We start from the raw sequence: 22,642 nt of genomic DNA, 5'->3' as shown, positions 1-22,642 counted from the left end.
ATTCTTTTTAGTTAGCCCTTTTTCTTTTTCTGATGGCTCTAGAAGGAACTCCTGCCTGCGCTCTCCACTGCCTCAAAAAGTTGAGAAAATATTCTAGATTTTTGCCAGAGTATGCAAGAAGAAAAATAAATTCAATGAACGGGTATTCTATTTCTAAGCAGTTTAAAATTATTTTTTTAGGAGCTCAACGCAAAACTTTCAACAGTAAACAAAAGAGGTGAGAGGGTGTACTCAGTATTAAATAAATGGCCAAACACATTTTTCCAAATACTCTCAGTCATGAGAAAAAAGTGAGCTATCAATATTTTTGATTTCTGAAAGCCAAATTTAATAAATTAATAACTGCATGCCAGATAAAAACACAAAATTACAACTGAAAACCAATAATAATTTAACAGAAAACGCTCTGCGTTGTACTTTTTTTATTGGTAGAGATAATTTACTAAAGTAACAAATCTGAAAACACATTTTGCTTTTGCTGGAAAGAAAGTACTATGCTAGAGAAGAACTAAGAGAAACCAGAAATAAAGCATTTGAGAAAAGCAGGCATATGTTATAGTCTATGGCGATGCGGCAGCCAGAGGTGCTGGTTTCTCCATTTGTGTGCATGTTTATGGAAGCATCAGAAACCAGTGACGCAGGACCCAAAAGCAAAGTCACGACAGAGTTACTCTGTGAAACATGCTGGACTACAACCACAGGCGACCCAGGACGAAGGGGTGGTGCAGGCTTGGTGTCTCCTTTGTGTGGGGTTCCCTTGCCAAACAGGGGGCTAATCATGCACTAGCTTGAGTTTCTCTTAACGTGATAAACACCCAGGACTACTAGAACTGGAAAGCATGTGTTCACTGTTTTACAAGGACAGCGGAGCAGTGCTATGAAAACAATGGGAAGTTCCTTCATTTTAATCTGGTTATATGCCCAAACTTCTAACCAAGAAATAATTCAGCTATAAGAGCCAATTAAATTACTATAAAACATTCCTTCATCAGTAAAACATTTCTTTTTTCCTTCAAACTAAAAATTTAAAATAAAATGTCTTCATTTTTGATAAGCAGCTCCACCACCAGTCTCTGATATCGTATATCGTTCAGGGCAGCCATGGCGTCTAGTTCGGGAGATCTCATGAGGGTTGGGCCGAAAACAATCCCAAGGTTCTCTGCATTCATCAGATTCTCCTTTTCGTGAAGGGTCACTCTGAAAAATACAAGGAAGGGAGGGTGACTTCACGTAGGCTACGGGGGTCTTTGGCGTGCTGAAGCACTATAACAAAAGATTCACAGTAAAGGTTTGTGCCCACTGATCAGCTCTTTCGCTAGGTTATTTCTCTGCACTTCTCCTTAACTTCAAAGTACTGACTTTCCTTAACGTAAATGATGTTAGTAAATAATTTAAACATCTGGTGATCACTGGAGCTGAAGCCTGAGTTGATGTGCTGGCCTGTGTGGGGTCAGTTCTATTTGTGGATTCGCCTGCCACAGCCTAGAGCTGCAGGGGTGTGTTTGTAAACAGAGAAGGGACAGGGTCATCTTGATAATTCCATCAGCTCTCCCTCCACTTTGGCGAGAGCTTGTTTCCTATAGAGCATTTTTGCCAAGTTGAATGGTTTATTGAGTAGTTAGGGAGAGAGTGGTAGCCATATTAATAGGAAATGGCTCAAGCTAAGCAACCTCGTCAGGGAGTGTATTTATATTCTTTTTACTGCTACAGAAAAGGCACAGAGACTATAATTTGAGAGTTATTCCTTTGTTTTAGTGTGGAGTTCTTAACTGCATCCACATACACAGCAAACTTGAATTTACAAGTGAAGCATGTGAAAAAAAGTTTTAACTCATGGTGCTTTTAAGGAGGGAAACCATGTAAATCCTTACAAGCACCGTGAGTTAAATATTCACTTCTGGGTAACTCACACCTAAAGGCATACAAAATAGATGTCAAGTTCTGCTGGGTTTTTTGGTTTCTGTTTGGTACTATAGTTGGAAATCCTAAAGCCACTAAAACTTGGTCATATAATTTTAAAAACTTTGCTTCAACTGGGAGAGATGGAGGGTGACCAAGCGGGGAAATAAAGCTGTATCACCGTCAATCACTTTAAAACATTCAACCGGAAGTAACTGAAATATTTTATTTTCCATTCTTCTCTTTACTCCTTATTTTACTCCATCACTTTTTACAGCAGGTTTCAATATTGGCAACATTAATTCAATAATCTAAAATGCCAAGTCTGAAGTGCCTATTTTGGAGCAAGACATAAGTGAGCTTCCTTGCAAGTTGCTTTATTATACTAACGCTAGTGTCTTTACAGCTGCAAACTTTTCCCTTTCCACAAAAATTAATGCATGTCCTTGGCAGAATATTGGTATTTCTAACATATTTGGAACATATATTTGAACTGCGGATACATTTATGTTGGTGTCAAGTCTGCACTCAGTATTGTAGTGCATTTTTTTTAGCATTCCTTCTCAATGTGTGCGATTTTACACAAGAAGACAAGATACCTATGTATTTATTCATTCATTCAATAGATCATTTGTCCTTTCTTTCACCTTTGCTTTCATTTGATTCTTAACATTTGGATGTGGTACAAGTATAAACGTCCGAGTTGGGAACTTGCCTCTTTAGATGCGCCATGAGATACCGGAGGGTTTCGCAGTGAGCGGGCGGCAGCAGTTTCAGTGCTTCATGAAGGGTTTCTAATTGCTCATCGGGGTCCATAATTTCTACGGTAGCAAGATGAACACCAAGGAGAGAAACTTTAATAGACAACTGGTACAAAAGGCCCGTTTCATTCTATTCTTGTGGTGATCTTCTAAAACTGACAAGAAGTGCTTTCTCACAGGCCCTCGCCCACAGCTTTGGAAAGTATTTTTAAGGTTCAAGTCTCAGATTTCCAAAAGTTTAGTGTCAATGTGGCAATATCATTTACTTGGACTTTTGGGGAGAGCACCTAGTGTTTTCACTTGAGGGTCCTAAAGTCTGATAAATATGAAAATTGGATATTGGATGTATAGGATGTAACTATAAAAAATTCAGACACATAATAACATATGCAAGGATAAAAACATATATTCAAATAAGGTCATCTTAGAATATTACAGACATATGTTGCACTGTTCAGAATATCTTGAAAATCTCCTTTCAGCAATGGTATACAAGCGATGCTAGCCCAGTGCCCACTGCAACCCCTGCCAAAGTTTTATTAATTGATATTCATGCTTTTTTCTTTGTAGACCAAGAAATGCATCATCCATATTTACTTCCTTTATTCATTAGACTTAGTTTTAAATTATTTTGTTATATAAAAAAGTCAATTCTACGCTCAAAGCACAATTCTTCTACTTAAGATATTCAGAAGAATGCAGTACAGACTTTGAAGGTAATTCCAAACGTTCTGAGTGACAACAGGACCCCTGAAATAAATGTGACTCTTACAAAGGTGTAACTTTGAGGGGGACAATCTTCATTTGGATATTTTAGTTCTGTTTTGGCCAAAAAACCACATTCCTTTGAGGTCACAGACTGCGTTTAATTCATTAATCACTTACATATTCAGAAACAATAGACATCTTCGGAATTTCATGCTCTCAAAAAGAGGACCATAGCACATTCCTGCTTCTACCCAAACGTCAAGAAGATGGGGTGCCTTTAAACGCTGGGCTTCAGGGCAATTGCCTTTAAGTGTTGGTTAGCAGCCCTGAGATGCTGGAAGGCCGTATCTGACCAGAATACAACATTTTAGACACAAGACCAAGAATCCTACTCTTTCTAATTTATAAAACAAACCAACTCAACGGCAATGTACTGGAGTCAGGTAAAAACTGATATAAGATGAAAGTGAAAAGTTCCTAGCATTGGCAGAGCAGATGTGATAAATTTCAGAATGTGAACAGTGACTGAAGCTTTTTAATTCAAAGAAACTTTGGCCATTTTACAGTTTCTGCCCAAAGCTTCCCCAGAGTTCTTGGTTCATTTCTTAGCAATAAAGAATGTATTGTTTGCCTTCTGCTATGATAAATAATGCATAGTCTTTGAACCATGGGGCATTAAGGTTCAAAGTGCCAATTCATCACAGCAATAACATCTCAGACACTGAAATCCAATCATTTACTTTCTAGAATGAACAGAAGAAAATTCCATTTACTATAGAAAAGTACTATTTATTTTTTACTTAGCTATAGTTTTTATGATTGGACTAATTAATTTGAAACTACAGTATTCTGGAAATTGAAAAAAAGAGTAACTTAGTCTCCTTTTCACTTCTGTAGTTAATCTTCATAAGGAGACTCTTGAGATAGTGTGAAATTAAGGACAGTGTAGGTGGCCTAGCAAAGAAACAAAATTCCCTGTTCACAGAGAGCTTTCTACTGGAGGCAATAGACAATAAATATTCTATCTTACAGTTTATACTAGATTAGAATGAGCGCTACGCAGAAAACAGCAGGGTAAGAAACACTGGGAGGGCTGCGAGCGTGCAGTATTACATGGGATGGTCAGGATAGGCCTTAATGAGAATGAAAGTCTCGTGTACAGACTTTGAGGGAGGGAGGGAATGCAACCCATGGAGATCTGGGTGAAGATGGTTCCAGGCAGAGGGACATCTGAGCCATGGTTCCGAGGGGAGGGTGTGCCTGTCATGTCTGAGGAGAAGCGAGGAGACAAGTGTGGCTGCAGGAGGCTGAGCAGAGAGGAGCAGATGGGGGTGAGGTCAGAGAGGTAACAGGGCACTTTATCACGGCAGGTGCTGCGGGCTAGTCTAAGAACACGGCATTTACGGAGAGAAATGGGAAGTTTCTGCATGAGGGAGGGTCAGGATCTGATGTACACTTTTCACAGTATTGCTCCTCTGGCTGCTATGTGGGAAACAGGCTACGGAAGGGCAAGAGTGAAAACAGAAAGACCACTCTGGTCGTGATTACAAAAATCCAGGTGAGGAATGACGCTCGTTTAGACCAGGTGGTGGCAGTGAAGGTGGTAAGAAGTTGCTGGATTCTGGGTATATTTTGAGGGTAGAGTCCAGAGGGTTTCTTGATGAGGGATGTATGAAAAAGAGAATAATCAAGAATTAGCCAAGGTTTGGGCTTAGGCAATTGGAAGGATGGAGCCTCAATCAACTGAGATGGGGAAGATCATGGATGGAGGAAGTCTGGGGGGAAGGTCAAGAGTTCTGACTGAGATGTCCTTCAGGCGTCCAAGTGAACATACCGACTGTGGACTGATCTGGGGTTTAGGGAGAGGTCCAGACTGGAGCTATAAATTTGGGAACATATGACAAAATGCATTTGAATATATGGATGTTAAATTGACAAAAATTCTTCCCTGGAATTCATTTCTCCTTTTTCCCCACTTAGAAGAGTCTTGCCCATGATCAATTCTTCCCAGAACACAAATCTTTAGCCTTAAGAAAACCACAGCATAATTTAAGAGCGAGACAGACACAGTGGAAGGTACTCTGAGATGAATGGCCACCATCAGTTGTTCAAGTATACGAAAGGCTTGCATGGGGGAGAGGGTGACACTGGCACTACCGCCAATGGGAGGGAGTTAAAAGCAGGCAGATTTCCCTGCGCATCTGTCAGTGGACATCTGTCTACCAGCGGACGGGCCGCCTAGAGAAGCAGTGATCTTGCAGTTACAGGGTATTTAAAAAAGAATTTGTTGTAGAAGAAAGTCTAGTTATGTGACCCCTTAGAGTATCTAAAAACGCTAAGATTCTACGGTTCTTAATATAAAATTATGTTGACTCAACAAATATTTTTGAGCACCTATTACGTGACTGGGCACTGAGGGAAAACAAACAGGAGAGGACCCCTGCCTCTGAGGAAGTTACAGTCTACTAGGGAAGACGAGACATGACTATAACTTTGGCAGGAAGGAACAAGGCTGTGAAAGAAGGCCAGCCAGCGCAATGGGAATCCAGGGGAGAAAGGCGGCCTATGGCTGCGAGGTCCAGGGAAGGTCTGGAGGATTTGGGGATGTGGACGTTGTGAGGGCAGGAAATGAGCGCTCCGAATCTGCATCAGATCTAGTTACAAGCTCTTTGAAAGAATGTAGTGTCTAATTCTTTACAGAGAAACTCAAATACAAAAAGAATAAAACTTAGGCAAGCAAAAGGGGTGAATCAGTGGCAGAGCTGAGGGGAAACTCGGCAAGCTACCAGGCTTCTCTTCAGGACATTTTAAGTTGCTGAGGACAAAGAACTCTGGGTTTTCTCTCTGAGTTGATCTGACTCGCTCAAGGTTACACACTGACTGAGTCATGTAGCTTCTAAGATCTTCTGGAAAGAGCTCTTAGACTCCTTGGCCAGAGGAAGGTTTCTGCATTCAGCCTGACCAGGAGCTCAACTGTGGCAGTGCTGTTTCCAACGGTGGTTGGGAAGCCTCTGTGCATGCTGGGTGATTGAGCACGGCCTGTGAGAAGCATCTGTCTTCTGGGCCTTTGTACTGGAGGACACCGATTTCTTCACTGGGGAGAGGGAATGAGGAAGAAGTGCTGGGTAGACCAAGGCTTCTAGGTGGTTCGTAAGTGAGTTTCCAGGGGATCATGAAGCTCTTCAAGATTTTGGTTGGGTTGCCCTGGCCTCCTCCACCCTTGAATCCTTTTCTTCATTTCCTGCCACTACTCCCTTCCAGCTTTCACCCAGCAGCTTCTCCAAGGGAGGCTGCACGAGCAGAGCTCAAACAGCTTTTGCAGGAGAAAGCTTTAACACAAACTCTGATTTTTTTGTTGGCAAGGGCTGCTAATAAATGCCAGACACCTGAGACCTGAAAAACACGGCCCCAGTTGTTTTAGTGGCTGAGATACAAAAAAGTTCTGAGATACAAAAAGCTCATCGGGAGGGGTGAGCTAGCCCTGTCCTTTGTTTGGAAAGGGTTCCGCCCCTCCCCTCCTATCTTCCTCCTCCGTTGAAGCCTTTTGTACCCTGTTCCATCAGGCGAGCCAGGCTGTGTGTAGAGTGGAGACAGCACGGCTTTGACAGATACGGGTTTGAATGCCAGGGCCACCTCCTCTCACCATGTGTCCCTGGACAATTTACTTATACCTGTAACATCTCATTTCTTCTAAAACAACATCATGGGTGTAAAGTGCCTAGCACCATTCCTGACACCTAGTATATGCTCTATAAATCTTAGCTTCACTCATCTTCCTTATCTGCTTATACAGATAAGAGAATGGCTATATCTATGCATCTAAAGAATAAAACAGACTCTACTACTAGGAAAGACATGTTACAAGGACACAGTGTTCCGCAAACTTTTTGATATCAGTATCAAACACATACAGTAAACGTTTATATTGTGTGTAAGTATTGTGCCAGGGTTTTTGATGTCACACATCAAAACAGTTTTATATTAGAAGGAAATGGAATTTCTACCTTGATTTAGGAAAGTTTCTTTCTTATGATGTGCTTTCAAGAGCTCTCTGAGGGGTGACATAAGGGGGCTTGCTGATTTCACACCGGAGGGCTGTTTCAGACACAAACCCAAGAACAGTGACAGATGCTTTGGAAGAATAATAAAGAGGGGAGATTGTCCTCAGCAACTCAGGTGGGTGTGGGGAAAGAAGGTGAGGTAGTTTGGGGGTGTGGGGCAAAAGGCCTTAAAATCCGTAAGGAGTGCTTAGATTTTTCTTCTAAGTAGATAAAGGGGTTGTGTAGCGTTCATACCCGGGGTTTGAATCCTGGCTCTGTCCTGTGCTAATCGGATGCCCTTGGGGTAGCCACAGAGCTGAGTTTCAATTTTACTAGCAAGCAACAGGGGGCAGGAACACCATCCAATGGAGCCCCCAGAGTTGTGCCGGGGGTCAGAGCAAACCGAGGTCTGAGCAGCCCTTTGCGATACAGGTGTATGTCAAGTGCCTTCCAGGTTAGTGGCGATCTGACTTATCTCTCTGGGGAGGAAACCTCTGCCCCACCAAAGAAGAACCCGTAAGCTCCCTCAGACAATTTTCATGATCTGCCCTGAATCCCCAATTCTCATGGAAGAGATCTAGAGTCTTTTCAGGCTTCTAACGTGAACGTTTGTAAAAACCAGTGTAATTCTCACAGCTGTTCTCTACGTGAGAGCTTGAGCTGACCCGCGAGAAATCAGGGCTCCATGGAACTAACCACAAAAATTCTCAACACAAGCTCTGAAGGAGAAACTGAAAGTTAGAACAAAGCAAGTTTGTACTTGTGAAATTTCAAAATCAGAAAGCAAATCAGAGTTACTCAGGAAGTGATGTTATTATTTAAAGATTAACACAGCATATGGTTTTTAAGAGAGAAAAGTAAATGACAGAAATAGCCTATCTTTTCTAAAAAATGGTAATGCCAACACTTAAAGTCTGTTAAGAATTCCCTTCTTTAAAAAAACAAGTGTAAGTTACAGGTATGATTTTTGCACCATAAATAAAATTTGGCAAATGAGCCTTTGCTTTTTCTCATTTTCATCTTAACTAAAACTTAAAAAATAACTTTTTGATCTAAAATAGTGCTCCTTAAAGTATAATCTATGAACCCGTGCCATTTTTCAAACTGCTTATTAATGGCCTGTCACAGGATAAGGGCAGAAATTGAGAGTAAGAATTTATATATTTTATAGCATTCTGACAGAGTAATCTTCACACTTGCTGAATCTAATAACAAATAGTTGGTCTTGTTTTTTCAATTTTATTTTTCTAGTTATTTTTATCTTATTTTACAAAAGTACTGGTCCATATCTAGGAGAACTGGTATAAGCCTTACTTTGGAAAATACATTGCAAAGATGCTTCTGATGGTAGAAGTCATAAACAACCTATGTTAGAGAAGAGTTCAAAATTCTTGTGAGTGTATTAGCCATGGAGAGAGGCCAGGGAGAAATATTTCATAAAATGCATTCAAGATACTCAGCAGAAAAAACAGGAGATGTGATTACCAAGAAGTGGCGATTTGTCAGGTTACAAATGCACGCCTTCATACTTACTGGCAGACTCTATAAACTTAGGGTAGGCGTCGTATGTGATGAGTGGAATTGGTAAATCTCTGAAGTACAGTTTCAGTGCACCAGTGATAATGTTGATATCTTCATACATGTTCACAGAAATATCTGCTTTCTCACCGTCTTTGAAGGATGTTAAAAGAAACAGAAGTAAATATCTGGATTCATAGCACTTTTAACAAATAACATTTTTTTGTATACTGTTTTTAAAGATGAGCAATGCTTCAGTGTTTAACATCAAATTCACTGTGCTGAAACACATATATATTTTTCTGTGAAAGACAATCTATTGTTTTGAATTTTATATTCTGAGGTTACTTATTTTTCCATGTTTAGTGATGGAGGGGAAAAGTAGGAGATGACTGAGGTTAACAGAAATATTTTTAAATTTCATGAGTACTTGAGAATTCCTACGGGAATAATGTGGGGTTACTTTTTTTTCCTTTTTAAAATAAACACAGAGAATGTGAAAAATAACAACTGAGGTCCTCCCAACTTAAAAAAGACCCAGCACAAGAGGCCACCTTTGATTCACCCCAGGTTCCCAGACCTAACGTTAGATCTTGCCTGAGCCCTGTGGGTAGGAGAGGTAGTGAGAAGTGAAAAAGCAAAACAAAACTTTAGAGTGTTGATATAACAAGAGAAGAAATTACAAAATAGAGGAAATTTTAGAGTTGCTGGGCCTTATGACTCTCAAGTAAAGCTGGCATTCTTTCAGGGTGGCCCCTTCTGCCCTCCCCCTGCACTTAGTACTTTGTTAAAACAGCTGAATTTTCATCTACTAAAGACTTAATTAGCGTCTACTCTGAGCTAGATCTTATACTAGCTTTCTTTTATTCCATTTAGCTTATGAAAGATTTTTAATGATTAAAAAGCAGCCTCTTATATTTGGTAGTGATATATGTCCATGCCACTCTCTCACTTTGTCCCAGCTTACTCTTCCCCCTCCCTGTGTCCTCAAGTCCATTCTCTACGTCTGAGTCTTTATTCCTCTCCTGCCCCTAGGTTCTTCAGAAACATGTTTGTTTTTTTTTTTTAGATTCCATATATATGTGTTAGCATACAGTATTTGTTTTTCTCTTTCTGACTTACTTCACTCTGTATGACAGTATCTGGGTCCATCCACCTCACTACAAATAACTCAATTTCATTTCTTTCTATGGCTGAGTAATATTCCACTGTATATATGTGCCACATCTTCTTTATCCATTCATATGTCGATGGACACTTGGTTGCTTCCATGTCCTGGCTATTGTAAACAGAGCTGCAATGACATTGTGGCGCATGACTCTTTTTGAATTATGGTTTTCTCAGGGTATATGCCCAGAAGTGGGATTACTGGGTCATATGGTAGTTCTGTTTTTAGTTTTTTAAGGAACCTCCATACTGTTCTCCATAGTGGCTGTATCAATATACACTACCAAATGTAAAATAGATAGCTAGTGGGAAGCAGATGCACAGCACAGGGAGATCAGCTTGGTGCTTTGTGACCACCTAGAGGGATGGGATAGGGAGGGTGGGGGGGAGACGCAAGAGGGAGGGGAGGGCTTCCCTGGTGGCACAGTGGTTGAGAGTCCGCCTGCCGATGCAGGGGACACGGGTTCGTGCCCCGGTCTGGGAAGATCCCACATGCCACGGAGCGGCTGGGCCCGTGAGCCATGGCCGCTGAGCCTGCGCGTCTGGAGCCTGTGCTCCGCAACAGAAGAGGCCACAACAGTGAGAGGCCCGCATACTGCAAAAAAAAAAAAAAAAAAAAAAAAAAGAGGGAGGGGATATGGGGATATATGTATATGTATAGCTGGTTCACTTTGTTATACAGCAGAAACTAACACACCATTGTAAAACAATTATACTCCAATAAAGATGTTAAAAAAAAGTAAACATGTATTCAAAAATAACATAAACCATGATAAATGTCAAAAAAAAAAAAAGCAACTTCTTTCCTACACAGCTATTAGAATGGCTAGAATCCAGAACACTGATAACGCCAAACGCTGGCAAGGATGTGGGGCCACAGGAACTCTCTTTGGTTGCTGGTGGGAATGCAAAGTAGAACTGCCACTTCGGAAGACAGACAGGTTCTTGCAAAGCTAAACAAATGCTTACCATATAATCCAGAAATCACACTCCTTGGTATTTACCCGAAGGAGCTGAAAACTTTTGTCCACACAAAAACCTGCACACAAATGTTTACAGCAGCTTTATTCATAATTGCCCAAAAAAAATGGAAGCAAGATGGTCTTTCAATTAGTGAACGGAGAAACTGTGGTACATCCAGACAAAGGAATATTATTCAGTGATAAAAACAAATGAGCTCTCAAGCCATGAAAAGACACGGAGGAACTTTAAATACGTGTTGCTAAGTAAAAGAAGCTGGCCTGAAAAAATTACATACTGTATGATTCCAACTATATGATATTATGGAAACGGCAAAGCTATGGAGTCAGTAAAAAGATCAGTGGCTGCCAGGAGTTCAGGGGAGGAAGGGAAAGAACAGGTAGAACGTAGAGATTTTATGGTAATGAAAGTTCTGTATGACACTGTGATGGTGGATACATGATGTTATGCATTTGCCAAAAACTACAGAACTGTACAACATAAAAAGTGACCTTTAATGTAAACTATTGACTTTAGTCAATAATAAGGTATCAATGTTGGCTCATCAATTATAACAGATGTACTGTATGAATGAGAGATGTTAACAGAGGAAACTATGGGCAGGGGCAGGAGAGGAGGGATTATATGGAAAATCTCCTATGGCCAATGGCTGGGAATGGACATGCTCAGTTGCTACCTTTCAGAGAAGAAGAAATGCCTAACATTCAATCTGGCATAGATTCAGGGTTGTTCCTGATGCCATTACTTCATGTCATTTTCTTCAATCTTATCAAATATGTGGGCTGACCTAGATTTCCTCCTACTGGGTTGGTAATAATATCTCATTTATTTTGTCTTCTGTCTCTGTTGGCTGTAAGAAGTCTGTGATGGGAGGGGAGTGTAATGGAACTAGAAATTTGTACTTGCAAAGGAAAGAGGCTCTTTACAATCACAACTCCTGTTCTGTTTCACTTCCTGTATTCAAGTTTACAGTTCCTTGGTCCCACCTACTCCAGTGCTCAAAACAAAGACAAATTGGAGAACCATGGCAACAAACCTTAATTTAAACGTTAGTTAAAAGAAAAGAAGTCCCATTGAGCTCTTCTTTGGATGGGTCCTTCCTCCCACAGTGGGAGGTCTGATGCCAGAAGGTCCCCAGTTCCTCTCAGATTCCTGCCCTGACGTGAGCTCAGACTTTGATAACGAGATGCCAGGGAGGCATGCACGGCAGGCAGAGTTAGGTGGGCCACCGCAAACCTGGAGAATCTGAGATCTGCAATGACTTAGATTCCTTCCCTTACATCCACCTCCACTGTTTTCTCCATGGTTCTTGGTAAATTTAACTGCTATGTATACATTTTGGTGAACGTGGACCAGGCTTGGATACTCAAATGTTGGTAATACAGTTAAATTTTATGCTTATTTCTCACCCTGAAATTTAACAGTTTAATACTTACAACTAATACAAAAAATAATAAAAATTATAAGCTAAGTCTTTTCATTTGGCATAATAATCATTAATGATTTAGAAAAATAATGGAAAGAATAACATAAGAAATTGTGCCTTTTTTGGCAGAGAATTATTGTCCTAAGTTAATGAACCTGCTGGAAAACACACCTCTGTCAAAAGCCATCTTGACATCTTCAATTAGGTCACTAAATCCTGAGACTCGGTACAGTCCTTCAGAATTAAGACCTGTAGAAATAAAGCAGGGAAGCTAATTAGTTTCTTTGGGATTATGCCTTTTCTTCAAATTTTAACTTCTCATACTTTAGGCTGGGGAAGTAATGTGTCAGGAAGAATGATGAAATATACATGTTTAGAAACCTCTTCACACTTTTCTCCTAAAATAAAACCATTTCACTCACAGTTCTTTAATTCTGACCTACTGTGACTTGAATATCTGTAATTTGGCTCATCATTTTGTCTAACTAGATCAAATACCTTAGGTCTTAAGGGAAATTATTTCATCACCCCCTTTACACCATAAATTCTTGTACATAATGGAAGACTAAGATAAACTATATTAATAGGCATATAGCAGTTTTTCCCAAGTGGCAAAGAATAATTAGGGTGCATGCAGTTCTGGTTTTTGGTTTTTTGGCCTAGGATAGTTTTAAACAGAGCATTTATACCTTTGCTTTTTGGACCTAAGAAAAAATATAAAAACTGAGAAATGAATTGGTACCTACATATCAACTTTTACAGACAGGAAGCATCAACCATAAATATATTTTAAGCATCTTTCTTATAACTGGTTAAATGTACCTTGAAATCATGCTGGTTAATTATCTGTTAACTGATTTCAGACTTTCATATCATTTGTTATCTGAAATAATTCCCCCTAAACTTGCAGAAGAAAACCTGGTTGTGCAGTGAGTTACGACTGCTCTGAACCTTGCTGGAAACGCCTCACCTCGAGATTCAATCTCCCTGATGCACATGTCCACCACCATGGGCCGCTTAGTGATGTGGGCTTTCACGAGTGTTGTCAGGTCACAACTGTACACCTTCTTGACATGTTTCAAGTCTGGCTTGCAGTCATTTGGGACCATCTTGGAACACTGCTTATGAACATTCAATCCACAATCTGAAGAATAAAGAAAGGAAAAATTCATTATTATTTTCAGAATTTTGAGCATTCTGCAGGTTTATTTTGGCAAGACACTCCAACTTGAATTAGGTTTAAAAGGGGACTAGCTTCCAGCCTGCAGAGTGGGGGAAACATTCTTCTCATTCTTTAGGAAAATTCTGATTTTAAGTTAGAAGACTAGAATTCTAGCTCATGTTCCGTCATTTACTTGCTGTATGGTCTCAGGAGAATACCAACCCAGGCCAAACAAAATTAGTAAGTGTTCAATTAAATGTCTACAAAATGTAACATTACACCAACTAGCCAACTAAAAATTTAAAGTTCCATTTCTTTAAAGTTATATAAAAAATTATATTCAATGTGGATATAACTGCATTTTAATAAATCTGATATGAGGTGGAATTGAACCTCCAAAAGTAAGAGTATCCCAGGGCCCTCTTACGTTGATGCTGCTCATATGTGTATCTACTCCTAACTCTTTATATATGTGTATAAGATAATGAATATAGAATACATCTAGTAGCTAAGAATAGCCACAGTTATTATTTGTTACTACTATTAACAGCTTACTAATGCCAAGCACTATTCCAAGTGCTTTACATTATTTACAGAAAACTATAAACCAGGTACTTTTATTCTTCTCTTTCATAAACCTGATGAAACCAAGCACGTATGTGTTAAGTAACTTACCCATGGCATTTAGTACATTTGAGCTGAAATTCAAGTCTACAAAGATTGTAGAGCCCACGATTTTAACACCTATACCATATTGCCTCTACTGAAGTTGTTCCTTTGCTTTGTCATTTTATTGGGTTATAGCTTCTAAGATGCCAGAACCCAAATATTTTCTAGTTAATATTTTGAGGTATTTTATTTTCAACAAGAAGAGCACAATGGCATTTTAGAAGAAATAGAGAGGGATACAAATATTTTGCTAAATTGGACCTAAGAGACATGGACCGTACCTGAATAATTTAACTAAAAATAAATGTCACCTTTATCTTTGTTTAAAATATTACCCATTTGTTTTTAAGTTCATGAAAACTTGATGCTGACCTCCCATAAATCCAATCCAACTGAGGTACACACAATTTATAGCCAGATCTTAATGGATTTGAAAACCATACAGTCCCACGACCACTGTCTGTGGTCCTTGGGCAAGCTTCAGTTTTGCTTGCTGTTTGGGCAGAAACAGGAGCATAACACTTACCTCACAGAATTGTTATGAGAATTAATAAGCCAATGCATTCGAGGTGATTTGCATATTATAAAATGTTAGACAAATACCGATGATCATCATCATTATTATGACTTTTGGTAAAGCTGAAATCTAGTTATATATATGGCAGTAACAGTTAACAAAGACAAGGAAAATTAGCCACAACTTATAAATAGAATTGTTCTTTCATTAAATATGTAGATATTACCAACTTGAAAAAAGAACTTAAGGCTTGTGGTGACTCTAAGGGAAGAAGTCGTGTACTGAGCACCTCCCATGTGCAAAAACAGGCTAGGTGTCGAGGGAAGCTGAGTCTTTGAACACGTGTGTGTAAGTGAACAGCACTGGCAATGGCACAGCCCATGCTAATAGTGTCCAAACATCGTCATCACTAAAGAAGAACAGGTGCTTCTTTGAATACGTAAAGGCTGCCAGGGCAAGGAGCTGAATCTGTACCATCTGAAGAAATGACCCAACACTGTTCTGTGTAGTTAAATGATGTCCAAATGAATACATAACCTGAACCCCAAATTCCTCTTTATTCTATATTAGATATAAATAAGATTTCTGATTCAATCATAAGAGAACTCAATGGCAATGGCCACTTAAAGGACCTCATTTCCCCTGAAATTTTAATGTTTTGTATAACTTCCGTAATTTAGAGTTAGATCTAGAATCTATTAGCTGTGTGATTTTGAGGGGGTTACTTAAAACTTTCTGTGCCTCAGTTATATAAAATGGGAATAATAATAGTATTTATCCATTAATATTAGATCTATTATTAGGTTCTATTATTATGTTAATGTGAGGCTTAAATATTAATACACGTAAAATGCTTACACATAGTAAATTGTAATTGTTTACCATGACTCTGTTATTATTTAGAAGAATGAAACATTTTGAGAGGCCTTTCCTAGGTAGTGCCCCAGGGTTCACTGGAAGGCATTGTCATAATCAGCTTAAGGTCAGGAGCTAAGCTGACTTCTAGGCCAATTCTGTGTTCGTCAGATGTGAATGCCAGGTCCTGAAAAGGACTTGGATGCTGGGGTTATAGCTGCTTCCTCATCTACACTGTTCTTTATACACTTCATTTACATAAACGTACCTCCAAATAGGTACATCATTTTTCTCTGACTGCTTTCACCAAATCTGGGGAGTCTTCAGCCACCAGTTTTTCAAATATCTTCCACCCTCTCACTCTTTATCCTCTTCCGGGACTCCAAAAACACAAATGCTAAATCTTCTGTTCTACAGGTCTCTGAAGCTCAGTTCACTTTTAAAAACCTATTTTTGCTCTCATTTGAATTGGATAATATCTACTGATCTATCTTCAGCTTCACAGATTCCTTCCTCTGACATATTGTATCTACCATTGAGCCCATCCCGTGGGTTTATTTGTTAATAAAATTTTCAGTTCTAAAATTTACATTTAGTTCTTTCTTATATCTTTATTTCTTTTCTGATATTTCCTATTTTTTCATTTGTTTCAAGAGTGTTTCTAATTGCTTCTTGGAACGTTTTTATGATAGCTGCTTTCCTTGTCTGATAATTCCAACATCTCTGTCATCTCAATATTGGCGACTGTTGATTATCTTTTTTCATCTGAGTTGAGATTTTCCTGGTACTTGGTATGAAATGTAATTTTGAACTGCATCCTGGATATTTTGAGTGTTATAAGACTCTGGTTCCTACTGAAATTTTCAACTTTAGCAGGTAGTTAACCTGTTTAGATTTAGAATGCAAATCCTGGCATACTTTCATAGGCTGTGTTTCAAATGTCAAACTAGGTAACAAAGCCTTTGTAATGCTACTGCAGTGCTATTTTGCCTACCAAACATGTATCTTATGGCAGGACTCTACCCTACATTCTGGGGAGGAAAGAGGGCCATGTCCTAGTTATTATTGCAGGGTAGGGATGGAAGTCAGGGTTTGCTCACAAACCTGGTCGGGGAGGAGTGCTGTGCTGCATGGAACTGCAGGGTGGGCACGGAAGAGAGTTCCGATCATGGTCTCAGCTCCCTCATTACTGCAGGTCAGGGATGAAGACAGGGCTCTCTGCCCGTAGACTTGGGCTGAGTGGGTGCTGCTTCTACTATAGGCGGGGTGGGATGAAAGTCAGGGTTCCACCCACAGTCTCAGCCAGGGAGGGGTTCCACTTTCTTCCTGCAAGATGGTGATGGAAGACAGGGCTCTACTCACAGACTCACAGGAGAGAAGTGCAACCTTGTTACTGCAGAGTGGGATGGAAAATAGGGTTCTACCCACAGCCTTCTGCTGCAGCATCCAGCAGAAGTCCGTGGGTAGGGGTAGCAATGTGGCTTTATCATGGTGTTCACCTGGAGAATGGTAGACACGGCTAAAAGACTTCTGTCCGGCTTGGGTGCCCTTTTCCCAGGGCTTTGGCTAGGAAGAGCCAGCTTTTCTTGGGATTTGTCTGTGCCTATTGGCACTTATGGGTTGTGGGTATCTTTAATGCTCAGGCTGGGATACACAGGAGTTTCAAAAAACCCCAAAATCCAAAATACCACCAGGCAACTCGCTTCTGGGTTCCTTGAGTCCTGAGGTCCCTAATCAGCCTTCCTTCTTTTACCCAACTTTCAGTCTTTTGATAATTGATGTATATATTCTGTCCAGGGTCTTTTGTTATCATTATTGTGAGGAATAAAACATATTTATTCAACTTGTCTAGAACTGGAAGAACTCTTACATAATATTTTAAAAGTATAAAAGTCAGCAGAGCTTCATTATCTAAAAATAATGTTGATGTGCCTCATATTCTGTGTACACGGAAGTCACAGGTCCAGCTGGAAATGGCTGTTAGTAACAACCTACCCCAGTGTCTTCTTTTCACAAAGACAACGAAGCTCAGAGAGGCTAAATGACTTGTTCAAGTTGCTCAGCCAGAAACTGGTAGAACTGAGATTTCAACCTTGGCTTCCTAATTCCCAGCCTGTGCTCGTCCCACTGAGTGATATATACACCACTTTTCACCAGCAGTACACCATGTACGCTGAGTTATTGTTTTCAGGGTTGAAGATGAACTTGCTACTTTCAACCTCTTATTCAATAATGTATGTTGTACCTATTATTTGTTGTATACACTTGAGTTTAAAAGGCTCTGCTGTATTTTACCGTTACAGAAATCTATATGTGATTTGGCAAGCACTTTTAAAAAGCAGCGATAAAACCTACCCATTATATTCTTGTTTTGTCACGTTCTTTCCTAAGTAAGTGGAAATCCACTAGAAGGTAAAACAGTAAAATTTAGATGCATCCACAGAATATCAAAACATCTGAATGGCACTAATGGTCTGATACTAATATTAATGTTTTTCCTTTGAACGTCTGCAGTTATCTCCCATTTTACACATCAGCAAATGCCTAATTTATTTGTGACTCAGTGAAAACTGGATAAAGAGATGACTGAGCTCAGATTTAGGTATTTAACAAGAAGGGAAATGTTTCCTAAACTGATACTCTTTCTTACATTTGGATAAGATTAAACTATGGGACAATATATTATGCTCAATTTTAGAAGTAAATTTCAAAGGCCAAATTTCTTGGCAGGATTGGATATGAAGTCCTTCAAAAGACCAAAGGATAGGGTAAAGGCATTAAAATGAAGTATCGTTATACCCTTAAGTTCACAGTGCAATATACCAGCTCTGCGCTTGCTCTGAAAATTGCTGCTTCAGGGACTAGCAATATATCAATATTTCAGGTTGCCATTAAGACTTTATTTGGTTTTCATACTTATTTATTAAAGTCATATAGAGTTCAGTTTCTCCCAGGGAAGCTCTACAGTATAAGTGAAAAAAAAACTCCATAAAAGATTATCTCATTTGTTGCATCTCTTGGTTTGGTGGGTTATTTTTATGTTACAATTAAATCACATTGCCCCCTCCCAATTCTTCAAGTTAATAAGCACAGAATAAACACATGAAAGGAGGAATGAGAAATTCAAATCGTACTTCATTCTGTCCTTATTAATCAAGTATTCCTATTAGAATACTAACTTGAGGTTACTTTCAGATTTTCTGGGCTTGATTTCTCTAAAAAACATGCATGGTTTATATCTAAAAAGCACAGAAACCTATTTTTTGAAATAAATAGCTGATATTATTTATATTCTATTGATAGGATTAAGGGGTAATGTTAATGTGTGTTTTGAAAGGAAAGGTAATCATTCATTCTTTTCTATGAGTGTTCCAATTTTAAATTAATTGCAAATAGAAGTTTTATTTTAAAACATGTCTCTTAGCTGTCCCTACCTCCACCTCCACGCCCACCCAGGAAAAGTGGGACTAGCCCATTTCTAACATGCATCAGAAGTCATTATTTTCAGAAGCAAAATTAAGAAGAATACTTTGTTCTTTGGGATATTTATGAAAACATTGCTTTCAATTAAAAGGAGCTACATGGAAGTCGTAAGCAAGTCTAACCAATTTCTCATTGGGTTACAAGGACAAACATAACTTTTTAGGTACAATCAAAGCAGTAATTAAAATCGAAGACATTACTTCCCCTTCTCCAACCTAAAAGTTAAGTGCTTGTATATGCAAAGCAATAAATACATTTTATTATTAGGAAAAAAAACTGCTGCCATTTCCTTTTGGGGGCCGGCAGCAATGATAATGATACACTGGAAAAATGAAGTCACTTTCATAAATAACCAACACTAAGTTGATGTGTCTGATTTACAATTATTATCCGGCTTAACTTCTTAGAATATTTTGGGAAGGCTAAAATGAAAACAATTCAGGAATGCTGGTGGAATAATGGTCTTTTTCATGAGAGAGATGTTTGGTGATCTTATAATAGATTACTTTAACCTATAAGCTTAAATTTCATAAAGAAAGGAAAAATGGTCTGGGAAAATTATTCCATCTGAACAACAATGATCCTTTGCACTTAACTTTTGAAGGCCACTTACTTTGCTCGCAAAGGAGCACCACTCCCAAGCTGCAGTTAGATGGTCTCTTGCAACGTCATTTTACTCACTTATAGAAGCCTAACGTAAGGGAGACTGTGGTAGGTGAGACGTTTAATGCCGACTGTGGAACCTCATGTTGTGGAGTTTTGGGAAGATCATGTCTGCAGTGACTGCATCCCCATGACTGTCCCTGCTGCTCCCTCAGTTGTCCTTGTCAGCGGTGGGTGTTGAGCAAGCCTAGAGCTTTCAGTACTGAAGGGACAGCTTGCTTGCTATTAGCTGGATTCAGTCTGATTCCTTCAGCTACTCTGCCACCAGCCTGGTGATTGGAACATCACCCAACACTTCGCATAATGTTAAAAAAAAAAAAAAAAAAAAGAGGGGGGTGGTGGGATACAAAACTGCTGCTTTTGGCAAACATTCTTTTAAAAATTCCGGACAGCCTCTCTTCTGCCTTGGTGGATTTTGAAAAAAGAAACCAGAACAAAGCAAGCTGTCTTAGGGATCAAAAGCAGATAAATACATCTCTTTTCTGATAGGCAGTGTTACTTCCATTTTTCTTTGGAAGTAAAAGCTTTAATGCTTAGTGGCTAATGTATTAGTCTCCTGTTGCCGCTGTAACAAATAATCGTAAACTCAGTGGTTTAAAAGAACATGAGTGTGTCATCTAACAGTTCTGGAGGTCAGAAGCCCAAAATCAGCTTCACTGGACTGAAATCAAGGCCTTAGCAAGCCTAAGACCTCCTTCTGGAGGTTCCAGGGGAGAATCTATTTCTTGCCTTGCTTTTTCCAGCTTCCAGAGGCTGCCTGCATTCATTGGCTCATGGCCCCCTTCCCCCATCTTCAAAGCTAGCAGCATAGCATCTTTGCTCTTTTCTGACCTCTGCTTCTGTTCTTATACCTTTTATCTGACTCAGCCTCTTTTGCCTCCCTCTTACAGGGACGCTTTGATCGTGATTACACTGGGCCACTCTGACAGTCCACAGTAATCTCCCCGTCTCAACTTCATTAACTTAATCACAGACTCTCCTTTGCCATGAGAGGAAACAGTCACAGGTTCTAGGCATTAGGAAGTAGACCTCTTTGGGGAGCCAACGTTCACCCTACCACAGTTAGTTCTCTCTCTCGAAGTTCTTAATTCTTTGCATTGTTTTATATAAAGCAGATGGCTCAAAGGTCAGGATGAGCCACTTCAGATGAAAGAATCCCACCATCAATCTAAATGTAATTAGTTGTCACAGAAAACAGAAGTAATTCAAATCCTAACCTTCCGTATTTCAAAAAAATGGGTTGACTTCTTCTTATATTGCTCAGTAATCGGGTTCCAATCACATAGAATATAACGCTTTTGAAGACAAGATATAACATAAAATGAAAAGGCTTTTCTTTACATTGTTGACATTTACTCACAATAAAAAGTGGAGGCTATTCAAGTGGGTGGCTATGGGATGGGGTGAATCATTTTCTTTCTTCTTTTCCTTCACATTATCACTATCATAAACATTCCAAAACATTTCTTCTAAACATGATATGGGGTTGTAGCATATGGCCAAAGATTATTCACATGTGCTGTGCTAGTTCTCTGCTAATAGCTGACTCAGAATTTCCATGTAGGTGGCCTTCACTCTTTCAAAATGTAAACGATAAACATCATCACTCTAGTAAAAGAAAAGCTTTTGAATTAGTGACAGTCTTAAAATGTGTAAGAAACCGTTGCAGTCTCAGCTGGTCAAGGCTATGTCATAAAGGCAAACCAGGCTTATGAAGACGACCATTCTTCGAGCAGGTGATCTGTGCTTTGGAAAGGGTACTCCATTTGCCTTTGAAACACCACAACGATGTGGATGTTCTTAACTACACGACTACGTTCCGTTCAAAGGCTCAACCACAACCTTCCTCCAGTTCAAAGGCTCAACCACAACCTTCCTAGTGATGGGTCCTCATCCTGACTCTGGGTAACCACCAGCCAGAAAGACACTGTTGTCCTCATTTATTCTCTGGGCAGAGAACTGCAAATGGGGCTGTCAGCCCTCTAGGATGTTGGAGGAATAAGACTGGCTCTGAGCTGAGGCTCTCCTTGACGGACACCTCTGCACAGTTCAAAGTCAAGACGTGAGGAATTCTTCCCCCTCCTCATGGCAGCGAGGTCCCTGAATGGATCTAGCTAGTGATACATGCCTGGAATCTTATCATGCCTTAGTGGTGCTAAGGGAGTTATAACTGAAGGAAGGGCGACTTGGAACGTTCACATGCAACGCATACCACACCTTGCTATTCAAAGAAAAGGCAATTTAGAAATAAGAAAAATCAAACCCCAGAAGTTTCTGCACATAATGGACAACGAAAATATTCCATTAGGAATCATGCCACAAAAGAAATGTGGATTTTTACAGTGCTAAATTTGACAGAATTACTTCAGTTACCATTTTGAAATACTTTACTCTTCACATACATTTTTAGAGTTAAGCTTCAGGCAAAAAGACATGTAAGAAGGTATCTTTTAGTTTTACAATTTAAATAGCAGAAAGAAACTTCTATGACCTAACATTACACATCTGAAATTTAAATACTTATTTTTAAGCCTATACCAGAATTTAGAGCAGTTTGAATAAGTGGCCAGTACTCAGTATAGTTGTTCTATACAAATGAATTTCACATTATGCGAATAACTACTTATTTCATAAAGCATTTCAATAAATCCCTGAGTTGGTTATTTCTTTATGTGGAAACCTTCAAGTTTCTAAATTTAAATCTAAAATACTATGGTCATATTTTATAAAGAGGATATGGCATATTCAAGATTTTAAAATGTCACAAACAAAATATTAGTGACTAAGTGGTTT

At 39.3% G+C, this 22,642-nt stretch overlaps 1 protein-coding gene across 3 annotated transcripts in view; it reads right to left on the bottom strand.

The window, feature by feature from the left end:
• Nucleotides 1-304: 304 nt before the first annotated feature.
• Nucleotides 305-22,642, bottom strand: part of CHN1 (chimerin 1) — a 173,529-nt gene continuing 151,191 nt past the window's right edge. For all 3 annotated transcript variants that reach the window (XM_060016554.1, XM_060016555.1, XM_060016557.1), the window contains 5 exons: nucleotides 13,471-13,644; nucleotides 12,672-12,749; nucleotides 8,942-9,079; nucleotides 2,615-2,720; nucleotides 305-1,197 (listed from right to left, as the gene is read on the bottom strand). In XM_060016554.1, the coding sequence (XP_059872537.1) occupies nucleotides 1,026-1,197; nucleotides 2,615-2,720; nucleotides 8,942-9,079; nucleotides 12,672-12,749; nucleotides 13,471-13,644 (668 nt within the window). In that variant the 3' untranslated portion in view covers nucleotides 305-1,025. The remainder of the gene's footprint in view (nucleotides 1,198-2,614; nucleotides 2,721-8,941; nucleotides 9,080-12,671; nucleotides 12,750-13,470; nucleotides 13,645-22,642) is intronic.

This window comes from Delphinus delphis, chromosome 7 (genome assembly GCF_949987515.2).
Source record: "Delphinus delphis chromosome 7, mDelDel1.2, whole genome shotgun sequence".
NCBI lineage: Eukaryota > Metazoa > Chordata > Mammalia > Artiodactyla > Delphinidae > Delphinus > Delphinus delphis.
Note: the sequence above shows the minus strand (reverse complement) of the source record. Positions and strands in the feature narration are given on the sequence as shown.